Genomic DNA, 16,411 nt, shown 5'->3' with positions numbered 1-16,411 from the left:
AAGGAAGGGATATTGTTTATTGAGGAGTTGATCCAAGCACATTGATAGTTTCGAAATAGTTACAATTCATAGCACATTTGGAAGGCAGGTTAGTGATCCAAGCACATATATATTTTCTTCAACCCACTTTAGCACATTTGGAGGACAGGAAATTAGTGATCCAACCACATATATATTTTCTTCCACCCACTTAGCATATTTGGAGGGCAGGAAATTAGTGATTCAACCACACATATATTTTCTCCAACCCACTTAGCACATTTAGAGGCTATTTGGATGCAAAAATTTCATTACTCAATCTCTATCATTTAATTTCCATCACTCATCACTCATAACTCATCACTTATTACTCATCATTCATCACTTAATTTTTCACACCTGTTTGGCACCATCACTCACTTTCCATCACTCAATATTTTCCACACTATTTGTGGGCCCCATACCTGTCAATCTATGCAGCTTTTTTTTTTTTTTTTTTTTTTTTTTTTTTTTTTTTTTTTTTTTTTTTTTTTTTTTTTTCAGTACCCAAACTCACCGAACCTAGTAAAAAAAAAGAAAGAATTAAACCCAAAACCCGATGAAGAACAAAAGAAACCTAGCCAAAAAAAACCTAGTGAAAGAAAAAGATGAGAAAGAAAGAACTGAACCCAGAAACCCAATGATGAACAAAAGAAACTCAGCCAAAAAAAGAACCCATTGAAAGAACAAAAAAAAAAAAAAAAAAAACCCAGAAACCGCACGCAGTGAAGGAAGAAGAAGAAGCCACTTAGTGTGAAAAGAAAAAGAAAAAAAAAAGAAGATGAAGAAATGCACGCACCAAACCCAGTGAAGAAAAAAAAAAAGATGGTCAAAAGTTGCGGCTAAGACTGACAGTGGGTCCCTCCATGTAGGAATGGCAATGGGTCGGGTTCAGGCTGGGTTTTTCCATACCCAAACTCGACCCGCGGGTTTGTCCCAAAAACTCGAACCCGACTCGTTTATTAAACGGATTTTTTTCTTAACCCTGAACCCGCCCTATCGGGCCTCCTTGGGCCTTGTCCCCTCATGCCTAGCCAAGCCCAAAATTAGAACCACAAACTTCCATTTATGATTTTTCGGCCCAAAATCACAAACACAAACACAAATCCAAACACGATCATAAACATAAACACAGAAATTCCAAACACAAACGTCAGATCTGTGATTTTCCCTTCAAATTCATAAACCAAACACAAATTTTAGATCTATGATTTTCCCTTTCAAAATCACACACAAACACAAACTCACATTGAGACAAACTGAACCCAAAAAAAAGAAGAAGAAAAAAATGGAGATCGAGGTGGAGTGAGGCCGTGAGGCCATGGGCGAGGAAGATGAGAGGGGCAAAGAGCTGTGTTTTAGTGTGAGACCGGCAATGGCAAGGACGAAACAGAGTTGAGAGCTGTGTCTGACAGCCTGTGCTTGACTGCTTGTGGGCTTGTGGTCGTGTGAGTGAGAGAGTTGAGAGATGAAGAGGGAGAGGTGGCCGTGTGAGACAGAGTGAGTGAGATTGTGAGCTGGAGATGAAAGGCGGATTGGCAAAGGTGTGCTGAAGAGATGAGAGGCGAAGGTGTAAGGCTGTGAGGTCTAAGGTGAAATGAAATGAGGGTAAGGAGAAACTTAGGGTTAGATATAGCTATATATATAGGGGGTTTTTTGTAATTTCAAGGTACCGGGTTATACTCGCTTCGGGTTTTTAAAAAAAAAAAACCCATACCCGACCTTATTTCTAATCGGACCGGGTAAAACCCGACCTATTAGGGTCGGGCCTGGCCGGGTACCCGCGGGTCAGGCAAAAATTGTCATCCCTACCTCCATGTAGTGTTATTTATGGAAATGCCATTGAGTTATGAGTTATGGAAACTGAAAACAGCTAAAATGTGTTTTCAATTTCCATAACTCATAACTCATAACTCAAAAATCAGAGAATTGAGTGATAGAAACAGAACTATGGAAACAGATTTATTGTGCAGCCAAACGGATTTCTAGTTATGGGTCCCACCATTTTTGAGTTATGAATTATGGAAATAGAGAATTAAGTTACGGAAACAAGCCATTCAAACAGCCTCTAAGAGCACCCACAGTAGATGTGGGATATGTGCCAAATGCTAAATATTTGGCACATATCCCACACCAAATACAAAAATCAACTCCCATCAGATGTGGCATATGTGCCAAAATTATACCATTTATGTCCGTATCGTTGCAAATTTGCAACGGTACGGACAGATGTGGTAAAACCAAATAATGTTTTATATTTGGCTTTCTCTTTCCTCTCACTTTCGGTCTTGACCCTTGATTTCTTCCCTCTCTCTTCTCACATCAGACCCAAGCTTCCCTCAACAGCTCAACAAAGAAAGAACAAAATGAAAAAAATGACACTCCGATTGGATCCGAGGAGAAGCAGATCATCTTCATGGGCGAGGCCACTCCGATCGGATCATCGGCATTGGCATCGTCATCATCATCGCCGTCGGAGGTGCAAGTGACATGGGCGAGGCCACTTCGATCATCGCCATCGTCATTGTCGTCAGAGGCACAAGCGGCATAGGCGAGGCCATTCCGATCATCGTCACTTCGATCGGATCATTGCCATTGTCATCGTCATCGTCGTCAGAGGCGCAAGCGGCATGGGCGAGGCCACTCCGATCGTCATCATTGCCATCGTCATCGCCGCTCCAATCTCGCCGATCTCTCTCTCTCTTTTTTGGTGGTTGGTTGTTTTGATTGTTGGTGGTTGGCTGATTTTGGTTGATGGTGGTAGGTTGATCGGGTTGTGGGTGTGAGATTTGGGTTGATATTGGTGTTTGAGTTTGGGTTGATCGGGTTGGTTGATTTTGGTTTATCGGGTTTTGATTGTAATGTTTGTTTGAGTGTTTTTTTTTTTTTTTTTTTTTTTTTTTTTTTTTGTAGCAGTGGCTGATATTGGTGGTTGATCTGTGGGGGTGGCCGGTGGTTGTGGGCTGTGGTTGTTGATCTGCGGTGTGGGTTGCTGTTGCTGTTGCTGATGATAATGGGGGAGGGGATAATATATTATTTTAATGTGTAGTAAATATTATTTTAATGTATAGAATTGAATTATAAAACATCTGATAAATGAAATGTTGCAAAATGATGTGGTAAAATAATAAAGTAGGCATTTGATGTGGTAAAATGACATAATATTTGCACCAATTGCTACCGAAGCTCTAAGGTTTCATTTTTTGAGCCCAAAACACAATAGTATTTCATAAACGCATATTTTTGGTGTTTGATAAGTCTTACAAAATTGCATTTTACGGCTCATTATCGTGATTTTATGCCAACACATTGCACCCTCTAAGTTGAGATTGCAAAACGCAGCTATAAAAGCAAGTTTTCAAAATGCCCAAAAACATGAAGTTGAACCAAACTAACTTCTACTGATCCAAGGATGTTGATATATATTGATTATTTTTTTCAATCCACCTTGCATAATTGGCAAGTGAGATTGCATAATGACAAATTCCATAGTTTTGGCGTCTTCTACATATATATTTATATATTATTTTTTTTTAATTTTAAATTTGCATTGAAGCCTGCTACCTTTTTCGGATTCTCGACTTTTAGGGGGTTTAGAGATAAAGACAGCATTAGAAAATTAATTTATGTGCTAGGCCCATGTGCAAATTTAGCTCTCTATATAGATGTAATTCACACTACTCAGGGTGTGGCACATGAGAAAATAATGTGATTAGTGATCACTGATTACCAATAGTGTTAAGTGTTGACTACTTTGGCAGTGTGCTCAAAAAATGTGGCACACTCTTCCCTAAGTGGAGATAATTACACCAAGGCCCATTTCACTTTTTTTTTTTTTTTTTTTTTTAGAAACCAAAAAGGGTGGCTCACGTGTGATATCACAGCCGACCACACCCCACAGATACATCGCCTGTGAGTACCACCAGCACATAATGGTGCCCGCGACTTGGACTCCACCCATGCACTTTGTTTTTTTTTTAGAAACCAAAGTCCAAACCCCACACCTATGGGGTATGAGGACTCGAACCCGTGCCTGGCACAGCCATCAAGAAGGGGGCAACCACTAAGCCACACTAGCTGGTGGTAGGCCCATTTCACTTATTTTGGCAGAATGACCAACAATGCTACTCATAGCTCTTTTTTTTTTTTTTTTTCCTCAATGTGCGTGTATGTGTTCGTGTATAACTTAAGGCACCTCCTTATTAACAGTAGAAAACTAGTAACATTTCATCATTGCGTTTATACATTGATTTTCTAGTCCAATCTAAATTAGAAAAACCTTTCAAAAACTCTCGCATTGATTGAATGGTGTGGTTGTTTATGTTTAGGTGCCCAACAGAGAAGCATGGCTTGGAAATTGGACAGTGTTATGATTTTATCACTTTGAAAAGGTGAGCAATTGAGTTCATCCCTCAAAAATTTCCCTTCTTTCATACTCTGTCATATAATTAATAATATTAATGTGGGGTCTAATTATAACCAAAGAAGCAGTAAAAACCAACAGGCTTTCCCACTTGGGAAAAGCAAGAAGGCCTACACAATAGCCCTCAAAAGCAATAACTACTTGTATGTGGACAATGATAGCCAAACCAATTAAAGAAACAAGTCAGACTCTGGTTGAGCAAATGCAAATGGGTAGATGATTTTTTTTGAAATACTTGTTACACACATTTTGTTGCACACATATTTACACGCGCATAAATTAACTTGAAAATGTAACTTAAAATTATAACTTTTACTTGAAAATCATGACTTCAAGTCATATTTTTAGTGCAATTTTTGCTTAGGTAAAGATGTGTGCAACAAATAATATGTCATAAACACTACTCTTTAGCCGATAAGATTGTGTAGCTTGTGACAAAACCAAGCAAGTTAAGGTCGGATAATTATTGAGTACTCCTAGAGTACTATAAATGTGTATTATTTACTCTCACATAAATGTGGGTCCCAATAATTAAATTTATAATGGAACCCATAATTCATATGAAAGTAACAAGTACACAATTATGATTCTCTCGGATCAATAACTTTCAGGTAACTTTGATTTTGCTAATTCTGGAACATTGGATGCTGCTATAGACAGACCATAAAAGAACCATTCAAACAAGCAGGTCAAGGTCACTTTGCCGAGCCTGGTGCTAACCTAAGACATGCAACCCACGTAATGTCACCAATTTGCTGATGTGAGTACTCCACCTGGATTGTGGATATCATTCCAAGCCAATCTTTGCCACCAAAAATATAGTGACATACCTAGTTTGACCTTGGCCTTCAAGAACATATATATCCAAGTTCTTTAACTTCACCAAGATTGCATCGAGTTGTACCAAGTTACATTCGTTCTATATATTATTATGGGTCCGGTTAATGTGTACCTGCCTTTTATTTTTGGAAACATTTTATCGGGAATTGAAAAAACTGTAAATATTTTTTCAATTTCCAAATTTTTTTTTTCCAAAAATGATTAATTATTATGTGCCCTTATGGCACACATTAGCAAAATCCTATTATTATTGTTTGGTAGATTGAGCTCCAAAATTATTTTTATCTTACCAAGTATTGAGAATCAAAATAAGTATTGACTCTCAAAAGAAACTTGAGCAGATATAAGGCCAAGTGGCCAACATTCTTCGAGATCTTTAGTAATATATAGAGGTAGATAGTGTTAGAGGAGAGATGAGGATTGAACCACATATATGAGACACCTTAAAAGATGTTATCACTTAAACGAATACAAATTTTTTTGTCTCACTTTATACGTTCCACTTTATACTCTACCAATCATGGTATGCTATGTGGTTAATTTTTTCCATTTTAAACTTTAATATTTTATAAGAAAAGTCAAATAAATACATGAAAAGTTATAATTGTTAGAGTATAAAATGAAGCATAAAAGGTAGGATAGGAGATTTGTATTTCTCCAACTGTAGAAAATATTGTCACATAACATTGATCAAGGATATTTGAGGACTAGTAGATTTTTATCCTTTTTGAACCCGGGCCTATTCAAATCAACCCTCCCCCCTTACCCCCACAACCTAACATACATTTACGTAGAGGGTTGGTCCAACACGATCTAAGGAATTGTCTATGCCTAAACCCACTCCAACTTGGATTGGTATCTTCTAATGGTGAAGTTCCAATTTCTTTTAGGACAAAGTTTAGCTACAAAACCATTTGTAGCCTAAGGCTAAAATTGCGCTAATAAACTGACATGTGTAAAAAATGGTGCACATGATTACTTAAGTAAATTTAACCCAACTAACCCTAGTTAACTACACCACCTATTAAAAAAATAAAAAATAAAAAACTAAAACACAGATACGTACTCTCTCTCTCTCTCTTCGGCTTCTCTGTACCCAATCCCTCTCTATTTCATCGACTTCTCACCACTGGTCACCCCCTAATCGCCATCTACACTTACCACGAGAGTCTCTCTCTCTCCATTCTGCATTTATTTTTCAATGCCCACCAATTGTTTTGAAACAATGTCTAAATCAACATGCTTTTATTTTCCACCATTGTTATTGATTGAAAACCTTTTCAAAGGTGATTATGACTTTGTTAGTATCATGGTGGGTTAACCATTGAATCTGTCTTTATTAATCCTAATTTTATTTATATCTTTTCTTTGGTTTACTAAATGAATGAATATATACACCAAATTATTTTGGTTCATTAATAACCTTGGAGTATATATTATCAAAACCTAGCTTATTACTAATATTTAAACATGTCCCTTTTATATGTTTCCACTATAAAAATAAAAAAATTGCATTGATACAACACCACCGATGCCAATATTCATTCATTTAGTAAACCAAAGAAAAGATATAAATAAAATTAGGATTAATAAAGACAGATTCAGTGGTTAACCCACCATGATACTAACAAAGTCATAATCACATTTGAAAAGGTTTTCAATTAATAACAATGGTGGAAAATAAAAGCATGTTGATTTAGACATTGTTTCAAAACAGTTGGTGGGCATTGAAAAATAAATGCAGAATGGAGAGAGAGAGAGAGAGAGACTTATGTGGTAAGTTTAGATGGCGATTAGGGGGTGACCAGTGGTGAGAAGTTGATGAAATAGAGAGGGATTGGGTTTCTGAGTTTACAAAGAAGCCGGAGAGAGAGAGAGAGAGTACTTATTTGTGTTTTAGTTTTTATTTATTTATTTTTAACAGGTGGTGTAGTTAACTAGAGTTAGTTGGATTAAGTTTACTTAAGTAATCATATGTAATGCACATATCGTTTTTTACATATGTCAATTTATTAGAGCAGTTTGTAGCCTTAGGCTACAAATGGTTTTGTAGTTAAACTTTGTGCTGGAGGGAGAAAATGGGAATCAAATCATAAATATAGGAATATACCATCGTTCTATCACTTATATCCCTTTAATCCCCACTAGCAACATACAATTAAAAGAACCCTTAATAGGGTTATTTTATTTTATTTTATTTTTCTAAGTCATAATTAATTATTAAGAAGGACACCAAAAATAAAAATAAAATAAAATAAAAAAGGTTAAGTTTTGACTTTTGAACATGATCTTAGCAAACGACTATGCCTAAACTCACTCCATTGGGCAGGTATCTTCTATATGGGCTTCGCCCATTTCATTAGAGGAGTGACTTCAGCAAAGATAAGGACCAATTATACCTAGCTCATTTTTCTTGGGCAGTTGCCTTTATGAAAGACTGCAATTATGAACTCCTTAACCCATATATTTGGTAAAAGAGTTCATTTTATTTTAAACATGAAATTTGAATGTGATGTTATCCTCAACTAGGATGAGTTTATCTGTGGAAATTTACTAGAAAATATTAGCGTTTTCATTGTTGAACATGGTGAATCAGGCCTAGTTCAGTTGATTTTGATACTGTTTTATAATCTGGTCATTTTGCAGTTTGCACTGTTTTGGAACTAAGTTGATGGCCAAAATGGCCCATTAGCATTAATTTTTGAAATATTTAGCAACAGAGCACTGTTTCGGAAATAATTAGGGAAATACCACTTTTTCCGAAAACGCCGCTATAGGGCCCAAAAACGTCACTATAGGGCTTAAAAAACGCCACTATAGGGCCCCTTGAACCTGTTATGGGACTAATAAAAAAATTTTGCAGGAAAACGCCGCTATAGGGTCCAAAAACGTCACTATAGGGCTTAAAAACGCCACTATAAGGCCCCTTGAACCTGTTATGGGACTTATAAAAAAATTTTGCAGGAAAACGCCGCTATAGGACCCGAAAAAGTGGTATTTCCCTAATTATTTCCGAAACAGTGCTCTGTTGCTAAATATTTCAAAAATTAATGCTAATGGGCCATTTTGGCCCAAGTTGATGCTATGCAACTTTATGTTGTTCTCTTGAACTCCCTGTAGTGTAGTGGTTACAAATTAAAGGGTATTTATATCATGCTTGGATTGGATTTATTGTAAGTGCTCGTTTATCACTGAGCAATATTTGGCTTAATTTTTCTGACATGATATGGAAGTTGAATGAGTAAAATTGATTTCACTGCATTATAAGTGAACCTACTTTCTATAAAAAATCATCATTTCCATTATTTTATTAATAAAAACATGTAACATTTGGATAAATCTACTCATTAGCCTAGTTCTTTAGTATTATCATCCCTTAATGATTTTTTTGTAGCGTTTCATTGTTGCAAATTGCATTTTGAATAAAGTTTGTTGTCTCATACCATAGAATTGTTTCTATGCCGAGCTGGGAGCTACTTGCCCTGTGAACTAAAAAGGCGAAATTAGAACATTAACACATGGATGATGATCATTTAGGTGCGAACCTGTTATAATTGCAATGTTCAACGTTTGGGATCTAATATCAAGATGCATTCCTCTCAATGAAAGCCTAAAGTTAGAATCAAGGAAAGGCCTTATGATTAAGAAATGAGAAAGAATTGCAGTCATAAGTCCCTTCCTAAATTCCAACTTCAAGCTTTCAATGAGAGGAAAGTCTCATGATATTACATCCTAGATGCTAAACATTGTAGTCAGGATAGGCGCATTCATCATTCACATGTTAATGTTATAACTTCACCTTTTTAGTTCACTACACAGGGTAAACATGTATGTAAGCTAAGCAGCTCCTAGATAGGCAGAGAAACAATTATATGGTTTGAGACAAACTTATTCAAAATGTAATTTAATTACAACAATGGAAAGATACAAAGAAATCAATAAAGGGATGATAATATTAAAGAACTAGACTAATAAGGGAGTAATTTTATCCAAATGTTACATGATTTTATTAAAAATTAATGAAAATAATGGCTTTGATAAAAAGTAGGCTCATTTATGATATAGTGAAAAAATTCTACTCATTCAACTTGCAAATCATGTCATTTGAAAAACTAAGCTAAATATTTCTCGGTGATAAATGAGTACTTACCATGAACCTAGCCCACGTGTTCTAGTGTTTTCATACAAGAAATCGGGAAAAATTGACAATGTACACACATCCGAAATAGGGAAACTACGTACATAATCAATATTTTGAAAAAATAATTGTGTAGCGCTCAAGTGCTATATCTGTTTCGTGTCATCTTCATCCTGTGAAAATTCCTAATGCCTTAAGGATATCTTAATCTCAAAACTTTACTAAGCATGATGCTTTATGAGGTTAAAGAGAAGTTGCATTACTCCTTGGTTTGAGTTTGTTTCGAGTCTTTCGACGCTAGCAGCAGCAAGGTCAGATGATTTGTTTGGGTTTGGGTCAAATTGGGTTCGGATAAAAAACGAATGGTCCTAAATGGGTTGCATAAGGGTATGGTCAATTATGTTATAGGTCGATTTAGCCAGGTTATGAGTTAATCTTTATTTTTTCATATGCAAAAAATAATAAAATAATTTTGATCATATTGTCTTTGTCTCTCTTTCAGTACAAATAAGATAACAAATTACAAAATACTTAAAAATAAAAGGTTAAATAATACATTAATTTTTAAGTTTACACAATCTCCGAAGTTCATAAATATTATCAACACCATTTAAGAACACGAAAAAAAAAAAAAAAAACAGATGTTGGGGATCATATGAAGTTAAATACCAGCAAGCAAGTTAGAACTAAAATCATGGAAGTGTAGCCATGGGGTTACACAAGTCCCAGAGATTTGCAGTGGGAGATATTACTTTTCAGTCAAACAAGAGACTTGCCATGTTTTTTTCAGTAACATTGTTTGAAGTAATCATAATGAGCATGCATCGCATCTATAATGGATCATGCAATTCTGCCGTAAAATGTCTTAAAACATATTAAACACCGTGAGTGAAACGCACAATCTTATATAACAATTATAACAAATACAAATCAAACAATCTAATCCCATAAGTCATAGAGGCAATATACCAAACACATGGCATGCAACACACATAATGTTTACATTTATATATGTTAAAACCATCTCAAATGCAAAGGAACACACTTTTTAAATCAAACTTATTTCAACAAAAGAAACAACAAAACCCATTTGATTGCTCTAGGAAACTAACCCTCAAATAATCATTAGAAAATTAGACAACCAAATTATAAATGAATTGGAATTTCGGAATATTGGCAAAACCCTTGTTACCCAAATCATCATAATCCTCAAATCTTCTATTATTCACCAAACCCATCAAGCATTAACCATAAACATCATAAAACAACATAACCCAAAAGATTTCATAGAATAAATTAAGAGAAAACTAAGATTTTTACCTTGGGTTTCATCCACTTCAAAATCTCATGGAATTTGGCTACTAGGAGGATTAATGGAGAGAACTACCTCCTCACTACCTTGGAGGACTTGACTTGAGAGAGGAAAAATGAGGAAGGAGACATTATTCTCATTGAAAGTTTTCTTTTTTAATAGACTGTCATTGCTATCTGTGGCAAATTGTATCAAATGGGAGAGCAGCTATGGCATTACAAGAAAAAACTAAGGCAGGGTGGTGTTTGTTATACACACAAGTTTAAACCCACCCATCAGATAAACTGAAATCGTTTCAGTTCAGTTTATGGTTGTGTAAACTTGTATGTAACATACTAGAACTCGTTTGGATTGAGCTTATTTTTGCTGAAATTGAAAATTAAAAATGAAAACACTGTAGTGAAATAATTTTTAAATATATAAATAATACCATGAAACCTATTTTTAATGAAAAAATGGTTGAAAAATGGAATTTATGTGACCTGTGAACAGTACATCATGTACTATTCACAATTAACTTGGTCAAATAGTGCAGCTGGAAAAAAAAAAAAAAAAGAGAACGAAAACGCAGTTTTAGCGTGCGCGTGGGTCCCAGCTTCATCAAAATGTAAATGCTATAGTGAAAATGCTGGATTAAGTTGAATCCAAACGTTCACTTAGCTGAAATTGCGTTTTCATTCTTTTTTTTTTTTTTGTTCCAGCCGCACTATTTGACCAAGTCAACCGTAAAAAGTGCACGGTGTATTGTTCACAGGTCCCACAAGTTCCATTTTTCAGCCATTTTTTCATTAAAAATGGGTCCTACGGCACTATTCATACATTTAAAAATTATTTCGTTATAGTGATTTCAGTTTCAATTTTCAGTCTCAACAAAAATAAGCTCAATCCAGACGAACCCTAACATGATGCATTTGGTAGTATTTACCCATAATGAAATTCCTGATTGAGTACACATGTACGCAGTTCAAAAGAAGCTGAATATGTACATAAATGGACAAGATTAACATTCCCACTTCAATATATATGTCATATAGGTTTTGTTTTTATTAAACATTCCAGCTTTTTTCTTTTTTTCTGGGCAACCAAACAGAGCGTTGAAAAAGAAAAGATATATAGAGACTTTTTCAAGAAACACTCGTCCACCACAACTGAGATGTCAAGATGGGGATTTCTCATAATGTTTTTTCTTTGTTTTGATAGTTCGGAGAGATGGTAGATTTTGAGCATCTCTCAGCTTCTTCAATCTGAGACTGAGAGATACCCAAGTAACCCAACACCCAACTTTAATGTATTATATAGATACCCAACATAAAACCTAACCTTAGCTTCTCCAATCTCATCCACGTGAACTATCAAAACAATGAAAAAAAGGAGCTGAGAGAATAGTCAAAACTTTGCCACAGGTTCTGTGCTTTAAAAATTACTGGACCAAGTATTATGGAAGTTAAATTGATATAGTTCAGAATCTTCCTAAAAAAAAAAAAAAAACAAAAAAACAAAAGTAATATGGAATTAGTGTGATTTGTGTGAAACTCCAGCTGAAGAGGAGGATCTAGGTAGTAGGGACGGAGTTATATTGAAATTAAGGTGAGCCTAGCCCCAATAATATTTAATACAGTCTTCTCAAAAAAAAAAAAAAAAAAATACTGTAATTTGTATGGGACAAAATGGGCTTCTGCCCTTTTTGGGCAAAGTAATTAGTCTTTTGCCATTCTTCTCAAATTAAATAGGGAAATGCCCATCTTTTGAAAATCGAGTTTCTCAAAATCGATTTAAATTGCCTATAACTCGATTTCATGGATATCAAGTTATAAAACGTCACTATAGGTTTTTACAATGTCACTATAGATCCTTAAAAACGTCACTATAGGGCTCCAGAATTTTTTTTTTTTTTTTAACTCGATTTTCAAAAGAGGGGCATTTCCCTATTTAGTTTGGGAAGAAGGGCAAAAGACTAATTACTTTGCCTAAAAAGGGCAGAAGCCCATTTTGTCCAATTTGTATGTGTTTCAAACAAAGTAATCCTATTCAAATGAGTTGGCTTGAATTGTTTGTATTTTTATTTGTGGGTAGAGACTCTTCTTGCTTGAACAAATTCTCACATTGATGGATTAGTGGTTTCCCAAATTGGATTTCAAATAAACCGACCCCATTTAAATGAGTTGGCTTCAATTGGTTGTATTTTATTTTGGGTAGAGTCATTGAGAGTAGAGCTTAGAGACAGGGCATAGCCAGAAATTATTACTTTGGCGGCCGATTTGTAGTTGTGATATACTAAGAGCTCGTTTGGTATCAGTTTTAACTTTTAACTTTTAGTTCTTATGTACATCTTTTTAAAACTTCACTCTTATCCACCCTTGCTTAGTCTGCTTAGAGAGTCTTCTTGAAAGGGCAATTACAGCCAATAACATTTTTGGAAGCGTAAATCTGGCTACGTGTGCATTTGGATACCGCTTATTTTGCTGAAAACTGAAAACAATAAATAAAATATTTTTTGATTACAGTTCATTAATGAATTACTATTCATTGGCCTGATTATACTGTGCTAGACTCTTAAAAAAAAAAAAAAAGGGTCAAAAAACACAATTACTCTAAACGCAGACGCAAATGCTCACTACCAAACGGAGCTGCATGCAAGAATCAATGTTGAACGCCGGTTTGGAAGCCAGATGGAACGCAGCTTTACAGTTCTTTGGTTATGTTTTTATTACTTGTAATAATCATTCCATATGAATCTCTATTCCTTAAAATGAGGAATAGACATTGCTTATTAAAAGTACTGAATCCCTATTCCCTTAGGGTCCGTTTGGCAATTTATAAAGGAATGGAATGGAATGGTCATTAAAGGAATGAAATGGAATGGAATGGATTTAGTAGGGAAATGAATGGAATGGAATGTGATTTAAAAATTTTGTTTGGATGTTATAAAATAAAGGAATGGAATGGAAAGTAAGTAACACCGTTTGGGAGTGACATTGAAAGGAATGGAATGAAATCATTTTATAATAACATTACTATTATACTCCTCATTTTAAAGAACATAAAAAATAATCAATGAGAACTTATAATTGCTTTGAAATGCTTAGTATTTAGTGGATGATGTGAAACTAGTTAGCCACAATTGGGTCTGTGTTAGATTATTGAATTACAATATTGTTTTGTTAAGGTGAATAGATTGTATCACGCTAATCAATAATTTAACAGATGAAGATAATGGCATGAAAAATTGACAATAGTACAATTTCTTTATTTCAAAGTTCCCAATGCAACTAATAATGATTCTTTCACCACTATTGTCTTGCAGACATCCCACAATAACACTAGATTCATAGCCATGGCAGCAAAGAAAAAGAGGGGTTTCATACTTTTTTTGAGGAGTAATATGTCAAATACTTTAATAGTAGCAGACAAAGTGGTATAAAGTATATATCACAAAGTGGCATAAAAAAATTTATATTAAAAATAATCTACTCCAACTTATTAAAGTTCTAAACTATTATTATTTTAATTAAAATACTTTTCATTTTACTTTCTTCTCATTTTAAATTTTTTTTACTCTTGTTTTTTTCTTAACCACACACCTGTCCTTGTACACTAGCTTTAACATCTTAATAAGTTGTAAAAAAATGCATAAAATATATTATGTATATATTTTGTTTAGATAGAAAGGGAATTGACATTGATAAATTATAACATAGATTGATGGATAGAAAAGGGAACTACCTTGGTTTGATATTGGTTTTGTTATTTGCATTGCAAGAATTCTGTTGTGATTTCATGAATAAGTAGTGGGCAATAAATTTGTTTGAATTATTTTTGGCTAAGAATATATTCAATGAAATGCCTTAATTTGAATTTGGGCAGAGTCATGTTACTCGGTCCTAGGCTGAATCATTTTCATGTTCAGCATTAATAGTAAAAAAATAAATTTCTATGCTAACTTAGTGTATGATTTTCCGCAACAATGCATTACTTTCTAGTTTCTTCTCATTTAAATTTTTTTTTACTCTTGTTTTTTTCTTAACCACACACCTGTCTTTTGTCTAAACTTGTACACTAGCTTTTATAGACATTTCCTCTTAACCATACACATGGTGAAGCCTTGGAGCTATTAACTAATTGGATGGTTGACTTAAAACTGCAAGTGTAACACACCACTTGCTTTGTAAATAATAGAAGAATCAAAGAGAAAACAGAGTAAAAAGCAAATTTGAGTTCTCCAGTGGTTCTCAGTTTCAAATTCACAGTAGTTCTACAACAGTTTTCCAGCAATTCTCACTTTCAAATTTCTAAATACAATTTTTTTTTAGCTGTACAGGTAACAGCAGTTTTCGTTTCTTTTCACTTTCAAGGTTTTTTCGTTTCTTTTCACTTTCAAGGTTTTTAGTTGTATAGAATGTAGTTTGTTTTGGTTTTTAGGTGTACAAAAACACTATATATCACTCTCATGAATCACTAGCAAACAATTCATAAAAATTAAAAAAGAAAAAAGAAAAAAAAAAAGACTAGCAAACAACAGAAAAGAAAAAGAAAAAGATAGACATACTTGGTTTGAGCAATATCTGAAAATTGCAGCAGACAAAAAAAAAAAAAAAAAGAAAGGCCAGCGGCAGCAGCTTCACTTTGTAGAGGACGGACAATATTGTGCAAGAATTATAGCTTTATTTTTCTTACGGCTGAATGAGAAAAAAAAGGCTGATATTAAAGGGGTATTTTAGGGATTTTAACAAAAATTTCATTAAATCTAAATTCATTCCCTCCCATTCCTCACAATTTTGAGGGGAACAAAAATTTGAGATTTTGAGGGAAAATGGAGGAATGAGCATTCCCTCCTAACTATTCCATTCCTTCCCACTTAAACTCCCAAACAAGGGAATGGACATTCCATTCCCTCCATTAAAACTCCCAAACAAGAGGAGGGAAGAATATTCTAAAAATATTCATTTTATTCCATTCCATTTCATTCCATTCTCTCCTCCCAAACAGAGCCTTACTAAACGTAATATGCTTTGCTTAAGCAAAATTCCCAAAATCCTCCTCTACCCGCGTCTTCTCCAAAAATTTCTTTCTCCTTGCTCTGTTAACAAAAATCCCCAAATCCCCCACTACCTATATTTTCTCCAAAACTTCTCCTTGCTCTGTTAACAAAATTTCCAAAATCCCTCACTACCTGCATCTTCTCCAAAATTTCATCTCCTTCCTAAATTTTCCATCTCCCTCCACTCTAAAATTTTATTTTCCCGCTACTAGAGATCTATTTATATGGGTATTGTCTTTCTTTCACCCTCAGTTGCCGCTCCCTCTTCTCAAGGAACTTTTTTTTTTCCTTCTTCCTTTAGGTCTGCGATTTCCACAAGTATTGCACCCTCTCTCTCTTCTTTTCTCATCTATTTGTATGGGTATTTCCTTTTACTCACCCTCAGTTGCTGCTCTCTCTTCTCAGGATTTTTTTTTCTGCCTATAGATCTGCAATTTCTACAGGTACTGCCCTCTATTTCTGTTATCCATATCAATTTTTTTTTGACATTATATCAAATTTGCCATAATTGATATTTGTATAGCTGTGAGGTTCTGTGAAACTGAGTTTAGAAATAATGAGCATGATCAGCCAGCCAATTTAAAGCGTATCAATAATATATATATATATATATATATATATATATTTTTAACAAAAGATTTT

General features: G+C 34.5%; 1 protein-coding gene across 1 annotated transcript in view; it reads right to left on the bottom strand.

Moving 5' to 3' along the window:
* The window catches only part of LOC115956276 (glycerophosphodiester phosphodiesterase GDPDL3-like), a 31,304-nt gene extending 22,354 nt beyond the window's left edge, over positions 1 to 8,950 (bottom strand). The window contains exons 1-2 of the mRNA XM_031074701.1: positions 8,827 to 8,950; positions 7,030 to 7,049 (exon numbers count right to left, since the gene is read on the bottom strand). Of these exons, the coding sequence (XP_030930561.1) occupies positions 7,030 to 7,049; positions 8,827 to 8,950 (144 nt within the window). The remainder of the gene's footprint in view (positions 1 to 7,029; positions 7,050 to 8,826) is intronic.
* Positions 8,951 to 16,411: the final 7,461 nt, after the last annotated feature.

This window comes from Quercus lobata, chromosome 8 (genome assembly GCF_001633185.2).
Source record: "Quercus lobata isolate SW786 chromosome 8, ValleyOak3.0 Primary Assembly, whole genome shotgun sequence".
NCBI classification, from domain to species: Eukaryota; Viridiplantae; Streptophyta; class Magnoliopsida; order Fagales; family Fagaceae; genus Quercus; species Quercus lobata.
The sequence above is the reverse complement of the archived record's forward strand: the minus strand, read 5'-3'. Positions and strand labels throughout refer to the sequence as shown.